The following is an 11,432-nucleotide window of genomic DNA, read 5'->3' on the forward strand; positions in this document are numbered from 1 at the left end:
AAGAGAGAGAGAAGAAAGAAAAACACAGCCAATCTTAAATAATTCAAGGAAAGACGGCCAGCAAATAAGACTTGTATGTTCAGCTTCTGCACGATCCTGGGTAAATCCAGATCTGCCCAGGCCCGCTGAGGTCATCTGATATTAACAGACACTGGGTGTCTAAATGCTTTTGAATTTAAAGTCTTTCTATGCCTAAAGCCTAACCTAAAAATTAAGGATTTTAAGTAATTAACATCACTGTGGTGTTGTGAGCATAAAGTCCTTTGAAGCTCGCTGCTGTCACAGCAATGGGATCCATACGATGTACAGTTTTATGCCAGTTTTAAAAATGTTTTCTTGACATACCTTTGAGTTCTCCTCCTTTCACTTTTCTTCACACACTTGATAAGACAACAAGTTAAAAAAGCCATGGACATCAGCAGAATGACAGCACAGCTCACGATGGAGGCAATCACTGCGACCTTAAATCCAAAAGTCTCGTATTTTGATACAGCTGCAGCAAAGCAAACACAGAAGCATGTTTCTAAGGTCAACCCATTAATTTATCTTTCACATTTTCATTAAACCATGCTGAGATCTACCTGCTTCGCACTTCTGCTAATAATAGCTCAGTGAAGACTTTCACGTTAGCATATGCCAAGATACCAGAGTACCCTGGCTTCACCTTGGAGCTATGCAAGCCTCAAACTGGGCTATTAAATAATCTCCTGTTTATAAGCTACTCATGAATTGTTCACAAGTATTTCACCACCGCAACTAATTAAATACAATGCCAGTAGCTAAAAAGCACAACTTTGTTGGCATCTGAAATGCAGATGAGCTAGCAGACTCTTATAAGCAATTGTTAACAAGGACTGGAGCTGCAAAAACAAATACTGGCAGAGGTAAGTGGGTTTAAGGAATCTCTTTAGAGCAACAAGAGCTCCATATAATTACATCCTACTTGGCAGGCAGCGAACAACAGGTCTTCCTCTGTCTGGGGAAGGGTGCAGGGCAGGAGAAGGGACAGTATCTGCAGGGTTGAGCATTCACAGTGACCTGATGTTAGAAGTGAATTATCCAGACAAAAGGAGGAGTGGGAACAGAGTGTGGCACAGCTAACACAGATCTCTGCCAACTCACTGGGAGTACTAAGCATGTCTTGCTTCAAAACTCATCTAGTTCTTCCACCACCACAATGACCAGCATCATAAATGATTTAGCTGAGCTCCACACAAAGCTTTACATTTCTGCAGCCTCTGGAGGGGAGGATTTCTCTCATTTTTCTTTAATGGAATCTTTCAAAAGAGAAATAAGAATAACTGAGTTTGTGAGAGAGTGATAAGTGTCTAAAAGAGCCATCCACCTCCCAGTGATTTAAAATTATACAAGGTCTGAGACACAGACTGAGATTCTTAAAGCTCAGAGGTACCGTGCTTTGCCTGGGCTTACTTCTAGTCAAATTACTACCAACCTTATAATAAATAAGAAGGAACACAGTGGGATAGGTAGTTAATGTTGTTCCCATTTAAATGCTATTTGTCAGTATAGTAACCTTCCCAAGCGGCTGCCCACTGGCAACAACTTAAATTGTTCAAAAAATATCACCGTGTTTCTTTTACAGCAAAAATGCCTTTAGAAAAGAATTCCAGATTAGAGGGTATGCAAATATGCTTGCACATTAGTTGATCATAGCTATACATTTTCTAACGGAGGGTACATCTTGTAGCTACAGAGCCACGTTTATTCTGGGTGCAACACTACTGGAGTCGATGACATGAGATCAAGCATAAATCTGACCGAGTTTTTTTCTATGTCATGTTAATTAATGATGGCAGAACACATATGGAGCACAATTACAGTCAGTGGGGGCAACTTCAAAGGAAATTGTCTTCTTCCTTGCACAGATGTCTAGAATTAATCACAAAGTTGGTGGAGATAGGCAAGGCAAAAGAAACACAGTCCAGCCCAAAGCGACTGGGAATGGTTTGGAAAGACCCTTACGCTTGCAGGAGGGTGCTCCGGCTGTCCACTGGGTACCATTCCCTTTCCAAACACAGGTGATGACACCCGGTCCCTCCAGTTGGTGCTCAGCAGAGCACTGGAACATTATCACTGTCCCCACGGTCGTGCCGTTGCCGTGAATGATCTGCAGTTTGCCGAGCTGGGGAGGGAAGACGCGGCTGCACTGCCCTGCAGAACAAAAACAAAGCGAGACAATGCAGTACCAGAGCCAAAAGTGAAGGTTCACTTGAGTTTTATTGCCATCAGTTTGTAAATCAGTCCAAGTTAATAGTCAAAACAAGTAACAGCTCTTGGGGTGGGCGATGCTGCCTGCTCTGCCAAGTACCAGCCCGAGACCAAACCCCCTTCGGTGCCATTCAACAGCTCCACTGCTCTGACCCTGGTCACAAAGGGGGGTTTACTGGTGTTGCAACATTAGCTACTTGGGACTGGTACATACTGAAAATTTTGTAAAAAAAGAGTATTCTGTGAGTGGCGTGGTCTCCTACAGATTCCTGTCTCTTGGACTCTGTGTGATTAATTAAGTACTCAGGCGGGCATCTTCCATGCTGGGAGTATTCACAACACATCTTCCCCCATGCAAACTCTCCAAGTTCAAAAGGACTGATCACCTATTTCAGTCTATCTGGTAGCATCTTTTTATGATGCTACAGAAGTGGCCTATCTTTGAAGAGCACTGCGCCACCGATAGTCTTGGCTGTCATGAACCAGCAGGTTCAAAAGCCACTCTAAAGGGAGGGGAAAGGGAGACATACACAGACAGCACAACTCCATTCAACTTCTCTTCATTTTCAAGTGACAAACTCTGCTTTATAGTATGTCTTTAATTTTTAGTATATTTTTGTTAATTCAGCTTTTTTCTTTCTAGTTCTTTGTCTTTTCTACAAAGCTGTTCTTTGGGTCATGGAGCTGTTCTCCTCTTGGCCACCTAAGGTCAGCCACTAACTTAGAATCATAGAATCACAGAATGGTTTGGGTTGGCAGGGACCTTAAAGATCATCTAGTTCCAACCCCCCTGCCATGGGCAGAGACACCTTCCACTGGACCAGGTTGCTCCAAGCCTCATCCAGCCTGGCCTTGAACACTTCCAGGGATGGGGCATCCACAACATCTCTGGGCAACCTGTCCCAGTGCCTCACCACCCTCTCCGGGAAGAATTTCATGCATTGGGCTTTATTGTCACAACATTCCTTGTTTCACACTCATTTTAAACACAAATTTTAATGATTGGTCATTAAGACAACATATAATATCCAGATATACTTCAAAGATAACAACAATAAATACATTTTTTGGTTTTCTACATGTGCACTGACACAATCTGGACGCTGTTTTACATCTTTTTTCTTTGGATTTCCAAATGGCTTCAGCAGATTCAGAGGTAACTGGCTTGCAGTTGCAAGATGAGAGTTGCAAGCACTGTGATGACACACAGAGAAATTGAAAGGGTAAAAATATCCTTCCCACACTCCCAAGCAGCACGGAATGTAGAGTTTTAGTAGCCTCCTTGAGAACACCTTGACAGAGTCATGTGTTGATAACAAACCTATTTTTTAACACTTCAAAACCTCTTCTTGTCATTAATTAACATGAAGCTTCCTTCTGCGACCAAGCTGCAGCAGACAGGCTTACTACTTATCTGGACTTCATGCTCTCAAAAACCCCAGCCCTCTGGAAAACAAACCCAAAGACATCTCACCAACAGACCAAACAAAAGCTACAGTAACAATTGCTGGTCTAATCTACTAAGTAAATATGTATTGAGGACTACCTTTTAAAAACATGCCTTTTTTAATTCCATGTAGATTATTTTTGTTTGTTTTGCCACTTCTTTAAGTCTCCTACTATGGCAGCAACTTGTCTCAATGAGAGAAAATATTTTCTTGAGGGTCGTTTCCACAAACATTTGTGCTGACCAGATTTACATCTTGATTCATATTTATTTTCTAAACGTCTAGAAAATATCATGTTGGGGTCTTGGTTTGCAGTCACTATTAGCACCCAGAGATGTATAATTGAGTAAAACCCCTAATTATTGCTCATGTAGCTTGTGCAATAGCTGCATCTCAAACCCCACAGATTCATGTCTGACAGGCAGAACCTAAAGCTAGAAGGAACACTTGAGGAATGAACAGCCCATCATTATCCATTTCCACATAGTTTATAATAAACATTAAAATTCATCATGTGCTGTCTAGTTTTTATTAGCTTCATGGCATCATTCCTAGACTTGGTATGTGTGTCCAGCGCCCAGTTCCCGTTACTCCTCACGCTTGTTTTTCACTCCCAGAAATTGTGCTCTGCTACAATTCCAGATACTGGCTACTATTTCCACGCTCAAGAAAACTCGCTTGCTGATACATCCCTATGAGGCAAAGGGTGGAAATATTTTTGTTTATTTATTCTGAAGTCCAACAAAAGTTGTGAGGACTTTTCATTTTACTCACTGAACAGGATTAACAAACTGCCTTGTCCACGCTGCGTACCATGCCTACATACAGCTTCAGCTCCAGTGAACCGAGATGATTGTCAGCTGGACAACCCCTTCAGGACCCAAAGAGCCAAACACCTTCAAGGTCCCAAAGCGACTTTTGCAGCTTTGTGTAAAGCAAGAGCTGATTTATACAAACACGTTTCTTGGTTTCACACTTAAAGGATAGCCAATGTTCAAAAAGTACTCAAAAAGAGAAAGTTCCAGGGAGACTTTATTGTGGCTTTTCAGTACTTCAAGGGGGCTTGTAAGAAAGATGAGGACACACATATTAGCAGCGCCTGTTGCCACAGGACAAGGGGCAATGGTTTTAAACTAAAAGAGGATGAGTTCAGATGAGATATAAGGAAGACATTTTTCATGCTGAGGGTGGTGAAACACTGGAAAAGGTTGCCCAGAGAGTTGGTAGATGCCCCATCCCTGGAAACATTCCAGGTCAGGTTGGACATGGGCTTCTGATCTAGTTGAAGGTGCAGAGGGTAGAATTAGACGACCTTTAAAGGTCCCTTCCAACCCAAACTGTTCTATGATCCTGTCCGAATCTGCTGCCAACACAGAAGGGCATTGGCTATTGTAAATAATCAGATTATTTCATATGACAAATAACTGTCCTCAAAATAAAGACACTTAAGTGTAGTGTACTCCATAAATTCTTAAATTCATCTAAACCACTGTGTTCAGAAATACCCACGTACGTCATTTCCAGGCACTGAAAAAATACAGAGTAATGCAAGAATTAAGACAAAATAATCCAAAATATCTCTTCACATGCACAGCCAGGATTATCTGTATTCCAAAATCGGTTTGTCAGAAAGTTACCATATGGTTTGCCAGCAAGCTGCAGATTTACGTTTTGCCAATAAGAAAACAGGAATGAGAGAGCAACCTAGGCACACTTGTCAGTTTTCTTGTGCTTTTTCCGTAGTGAAACATAGAGACTAAAAATCAAATACATCACGTAAGTATATACCAAAATGGTCTAAAACACACCAATAATTACCTGAAAGCATGTTACCAAGATTGCCACTTGCTGTTTGTGCAGAAAGGGAGCAATCCATGACTTCACCTCATTATTCCCATACACATGTTAACAAGCCTTTGCGTTGCTTATTGTTAACTATTTAATGCAACTGAAACATGCTGGAATAACCACATGTCAGAAAGAGACAGAACATTAGTTTCCATAAACCCTGTGGAAAATAAACCTGCTGATACTGTTTCTGCGAGTCTATTTTCCTACAGAAGCACGCCCAAGAAATTAGTGTCCCTGAAATCACAGGCAGAATGTTGAACATCCACAGCAGCCTCACAGAAGAGACCTTGGAAGAGCCCAAGAAGCAAAGCTCAAAAAGCAACCAAAACGTAGCTAGAAGTGAAATATGAAATAAAGCAGATGTAGTAGTTCCCAGAGTGAAACCTCTGAGACCCAGCGCAACCCTCACAACCGTGCCTTTGCTCCCTCGCAGAGCTGGCCATGGATCATGCCAGGGCTGGTCTCTTAAATGCATGAAGTGCTGCAACAACAAACTGCTACCCAGAAGAGCTTATCTTCCCACTAGAAAATTCAGACACTGGCACAGCTTCTTAAGAAATTAGTGTTAAACATGACACCAACCCAGCAGTAGAAGAGAGTGGGGCAGGTCCTGGCTCTTAAGTCGCAAAGCTTGAACCAGGTCCCCAGCTGTGCCACAGCCACCACTTCCTACTCTTTGGTGGCACCAGGTAATAACCTGATTCAATCCTGTCTAACAGAAGAACGCATCAGCAATGGCGTGGTTTGACCTTTCCCACCTATCTCACTGGTTTCCAAGAGTCACTCTAAAGCTGAGGTACTGGAAAGCTGTTACAGGCCTGTCTGCCTTCCAACACATGGGCATGGTCCTGAAAAGTTACTCCCCCAGGCGAGGTTTCAGAGGTCCAGCTATGGCACAAACCACACACAGGGAAACACAGCTCTCTGCGCACACACAACTGCAAGGACCAGGCTCAGCCACCGCTCCCCGGGGAGCTTCACGCTCAGGAGTCTCATGGCAACCTGCGAGAACTGCAATAGCCGCCACGCAGGAGGCTGTTCCCCAGGTCAGTACCACACAGGAACCATCTGACAACTGCAGACAGAGAAATTTGAAGGTACCTACAGAAGACACCTGTCAGAGCACATAGTCTGAAAAAGGACATGCAACATGGGTTTTGCATTTGCTCAATTTCAGCATTTGCAAATGAAAATGCTCCCTATAAAACATTCCATGTTTCCACGGAAAAAGTAATTTTAAAATTCTGAAAGAGGGAACCCAATTTTTGATCATTCTCACAAGCCACCATTAAACACTCATGGAAATGCTATTTCAGGAAAGATCATTCGTTGATAAGGAATTTCCATGCAATTAAGAAAGAAGGAGGGAAGGAGAGAAAAAGGTAAATGAAGAAAGTTTCTTTCTGTGTTTGCACAGAAATGAACCCAAACGAGCTCTCTGCCCTGTATGACAGCAGATGCTTTAGGCTCAGTCCTACTGACTTCCCTCATCGTTTTTCTGCTGTCTGGTTTGTAGGTGAAACTGAGTTTTCACCACACTGCAACATAACTAACAACATGCAATAGTTCCGCAGTGTGAAGGGGTGCTGGGACGCCCACACCAGCTGAGTCTCATGTGCTGAGTTCTGGACAGCATTGCTTTCTTTCTCACCATGACCTGTCCAGGGTCACCAGCGCGGCGGGAGCCCCCTGGACAAGTGAGCACATCTCAGCATCCTGCATCCTTCCTCATGTGCAGCTGGTTTCCGTCAGAAGAACTTCTGCGATTTCAGTTCAGCCATGGCAGAGGCAGCATCCTGCATCCTTCCTCATGTTTCCGTCAGAAGAACTTCCGCGATTTCAGTTCAGCCATGGCAGAGTTTGGGCAGCAGCTGCTGTCAGACAGAGCAGGATCCTTCCTGGACTGGAGCAGGGAAGGGTGCACATGCAGAATAGAGAAGCAAATGCACCCAGAGGAAAGAAAGAACGAGCAAAGTGTCAAACGTTGAGCAGCTCTGAAACAGGAGAGGGGCAGGGTCGCTCACCAACACGACCTTTTCAGACAATGAGCAGCAGCACAGACCCAACCACTGTTGGATGCTGGGGACGCTTCAGTGGGATCTGCTCCTCCTGAGCCTCATCCTCCCATGGACAAAGCTGGTGAGAAGCCGTCAAGAAGGGACATCATGAGCGAGGCACTGAATCACCTCGTCGCCAGGGCTGAGGTTGAGCAGGCACTGGTGTTGTGCCATCCAGGGGTGCTGGGTGGCTTCGCTCGCTTCATGCGGGGCAGCCAGTTCCTCCCTCCACAGCGCTGCGATCCCCACTTCCAGAGGGGAAACCAGACAGTAACGTATTGACCACTCGGTACTCGACAACTCAGGGTGCACTTTGGTGGATGAAGGATGGTAAAGCCTATGGTAAAGCCTACTTCAAGGTCTTTCATGCCTGTTGAAGTAGCAAAAATTACCAGATAGCATCAAATTCCTGCCTGCTGTCTCCGACAGAAAGCCTTGCGCTGCACTGCTGCAAAATCCGACGTCCAAATCTGAAGCACACAAATTCGGTTCATCTCTCTTTACAATACTGAGCATTCTTCTTGTCTCTCTCACAGCATTTTTCATCTGCCTTTTGAGCTGCTCACTGTGGTGAACATGATGTAACAAGATTTAGGAGTTTGCACTAAACACTTCCCAAATCTACTCTGAAATAGTAATGCGAGCAATTTTAATCCATGTAAAATCCAAGCTACGTATCACCCCAGTGCTAGATGAGGATTTGATGACAACATGTACAATCCTGTGTAGGACTGATGTAAAATGATTCTTATTCATGTATTTTACGTTACTCTTTTAAGAAAGGATTTGTTCCAGCCACCGTACTGCCATCTCCATGACTGATTTTTTTGCCAATTTGCATTGAAGTCAGGTTATTCCCACAAGCAGATTTTACTCTCCTATCTAGCAATGAAGGCAATACTGAATATTTCTCTTCTTATGAGAACAATTAAATGAGAAACAGAACTAAATGAAAAATGTGGTATTTAATGAAGTCCCCAGAAAAGCAAGAACAGATGGGTTTTCTGTGCTTTATTAGCCTGTTTACCAACAGAAACAAAAAAAAAAGGTTATGACACTTCTGAATCGTTAATAATAGTGCAACTTTTGAGGATCCATTAAACCTAAAGTAAATTAGAAGTGTTCATCTATTTATGTCTTCACCATTATTTCCATATTAAAAAAAAGTATTTTAAACTAGAATATTTCTGTATCTATCTCCATTATGGAGCGCACCAGAACTATGTCTTAATTCAAACTGTTCCCAATTAAAAATTACCCATGGAAGTAATGCCAACAGCTGCTTTTGTGACTGATTGTTTAGTGAATGGAGCTAATATTTCTGATGGTCTCCCCTCTTTGTCATTCTAAAGCATATAATAAATAAATTACATATTTGCACAGAGCAGAGTTTGGGGTCTGGTTTCTAAACCAAAGATCTTAAAGAGAATAAAATTACAAGGAATAACTTGAAATGAGCTTTTCACCTGAACTTCAGCTGAAACCCTGAATGTCTCAAATGTCCTGGAGCAGACAGACCCGATGGGCAGGTGATCTCACCAGGATGCAACCAAAATCCACTGCTCCAGCGAGCTGAGCCCCAGCATGGCATCCCCACCCACAGAGAGGGGTCCAGCCTTTGCTGTGCTTGCCTCTGAAGTGCGTTAGCACTGCTTCTTGCATAATAAGCATCGGTATTTACAAGAAGGAGAACACAAGTAACTGGTTACGCAATACCACAGTGTTCTACAGATGGTCCTCAGCCTCACCTGTGCATCACGGCATCTGCAAACTCTGGAGAGGTTCAAAGCCAAAGCAAGATGCAAGTGTTAGCCCAGGATCTGTCACTCCAGTTTTAGGGAAAGCCAAACAGAATCAGGGATGTGAGAAACATAAGGCAAGACAAATGAACCCATCAGCTCTACTGTGAATTTGAAATTTGCACATCAGGGATCTGTTTCTATACAATTTTCCTCTTCTCCAGGCAATAATAAATACTAGGAGCATCCCCACACCTTCCCTCTGCTGTCAGGTCACTCTCTATTCTCCGTCAGGTTTTGAGAGGCACATCCCTGCTGCTGTAAATGTCCTTCATGAAACATCAGGTCGGTGAAGTCTGTAGGTTTATATTTTCAACTTTCATCATTATTTTTCCCCAGTGCTCATGAATAACCTCTCATTAAACCTGTGCAGCTGACTGTAACATTTCTGCAGACGGTGCAAAGCAATACGTGGGCTCCATTAACCAGACTCTGCATATTTTTCAATGGAAACAATGATGACCAGAAATGTTAAAAGTCCTCCTTGTCCATTGTCGAGATAAGGGATTATCCTGGACCAATGCTCCAAGCACTCTACATCATTACAGTAACTGAAAGAAAAAAAACACCACAAACTACATAAAATTTTAACAAATCTGCTACAGAAGGCCAACGATTTTGGGAAATCCAGATTTCAGCACCCAACTCCGTAAGGCCTTCACACAAAGATGATAATGGGCATTTCTGGAGTCTGGAGATGGCTCTGGGTACTCACTTGTAGGAACTTGAATTGGGAAACCTGACCCTTTTGTCTGAAAGGGGATGCTCTGATGGAATCCTCTCTCTTGCTTTTGTTCCCTTTAAAATGCAGAAAGAAGAAAAATGTCAAAACTAGCTTGTCCAGGCAGTTCTAATACAAATACCTTATCAGCACTCAGCCCATCAATGGGCCAAAGAAAAGGGGTCACTGTCAAAAAAGCTTCAGCTCTGTGGCTTTTCACCTACAAAAATGGTTTAGTACCTCTAAGGATCTCTGCAAAACCCTTTGTCTTCTTCTCTTCAAAGAACACAGTGGTTTTTTATCACCTGGGTGGATCAATTTTGTATTTAACCAGAAAGCCAGCTGGTAACAAATCCAACATTTTCTGGCTTCCCTTAATAATTATCAAAGTATTGTCACCACAGTTAAACATTTCTTGGTAAACTGAGAGAGATTCAGATTTTACTGCTTCTTGTAAATGAGGAAAGTAAAATAAAGAGAAACCAGCAGCAATGTTGTCCATTAAGCTCTGGTTCTACAGATGCAATATATAAATCACCGGTGCTTTTGGTAACCCTCAGTGGGCTGCATGGGCGAGCAGGGTAGCTGGGCAGAGCTAAGAATTTTAGCATTCAAAAGGTAAAGGACAGAAAATTATTATCTGAACACACACGATGGAAAAATGAGCCTGAATACGATGCCCTGGCAACATCAGACACCTCCTGCTTTTAACGTGGTTTTAACGTGGTTTAATTTGCAATAGACAGGGTAGAAATTCATTGAGAAGCTGGAGAAACGAAAAGGAACCCTCAAACCTATTTTCACAGGGAAAGCCTGTGTCTGCCAGGAGCCATAGATGGATGAAGGATGCCCCACCGGACAGTTCAACAGGGCAGACTGGGCTGACTCTGGGCAGCCCTCCTGCAACATCCCCTGGAAGGAAGGCAGCACCCCTGCGCATCTACTGCCCGCACCCCAAAACACTCCACACCTCACCACCAGCCCAGGCACCACGGGGAAACTGAGCTCAGCCCGACGGTTTGTTTGGCCCCTGTACAGCCGGCGTTTGTTTGGCCCCTGTACAGCCAGCGACTGGGTTATCTGCCTGCAGCAACTGTTTGGTCTGGTTTGTGTACAGGGACATGCAAACACCCTCGGGGTAATGAGCGTCACCGATAAGAGCAGATGTTCCCTGATGATGTGGCCAGTGGCCTCTTGCTTCTGCGTGACATTTGCCAGCCTGGGCACAACCTCCGTGAGCATCAGAACTCCCTGCCAATGGGTTGGGATGAGGTGAGCACTGCACCAACACTGCCTTGACTGAAAAATGCTGGAGTGGGAACAGTCC

General features: G+C 43.6%; 1 protein-coding gene across 1 annotated transcript; it reads right to left on the reverse strand.

Annotated features, from left to right (window-relative positions):
• Positions 1 to 345: 345 nt before the first annotated feature.
• Positions 346 to 2,172, reverse strand: SUSD3 (sushi domain containing 3; the record flags this gene model as incomplete). The annotated part of the gene is made up of 2 exons (XM_010157848.1): positions 346 to 493; positions 1,984 to 2,172. Coding segments are annotated over 2 exons (337 nt in total), but the record flags the coding sequence as incomplete, so codon positions are not given.
• Positions 2,173 to 11,432: the final 9,260 nt, after the last annotated feature.

The sequence above is a fragment of the Eurypyga helias genome, unplaced genomic scaffold, assembly GCF_000690775.1.
Source record: "Eurypyga helias isolate BGI_N326 unplaced genomic scaffold, ASM69077v1 scaffold6858, whole genome shotgun sequence".
Classification (NCBI taxonomy): Eukaryota; Metazoa; Chordata; class Aves; order Eurypygiformes; family Eurypygidae; genus Eurypyga; species Eurypyga helias.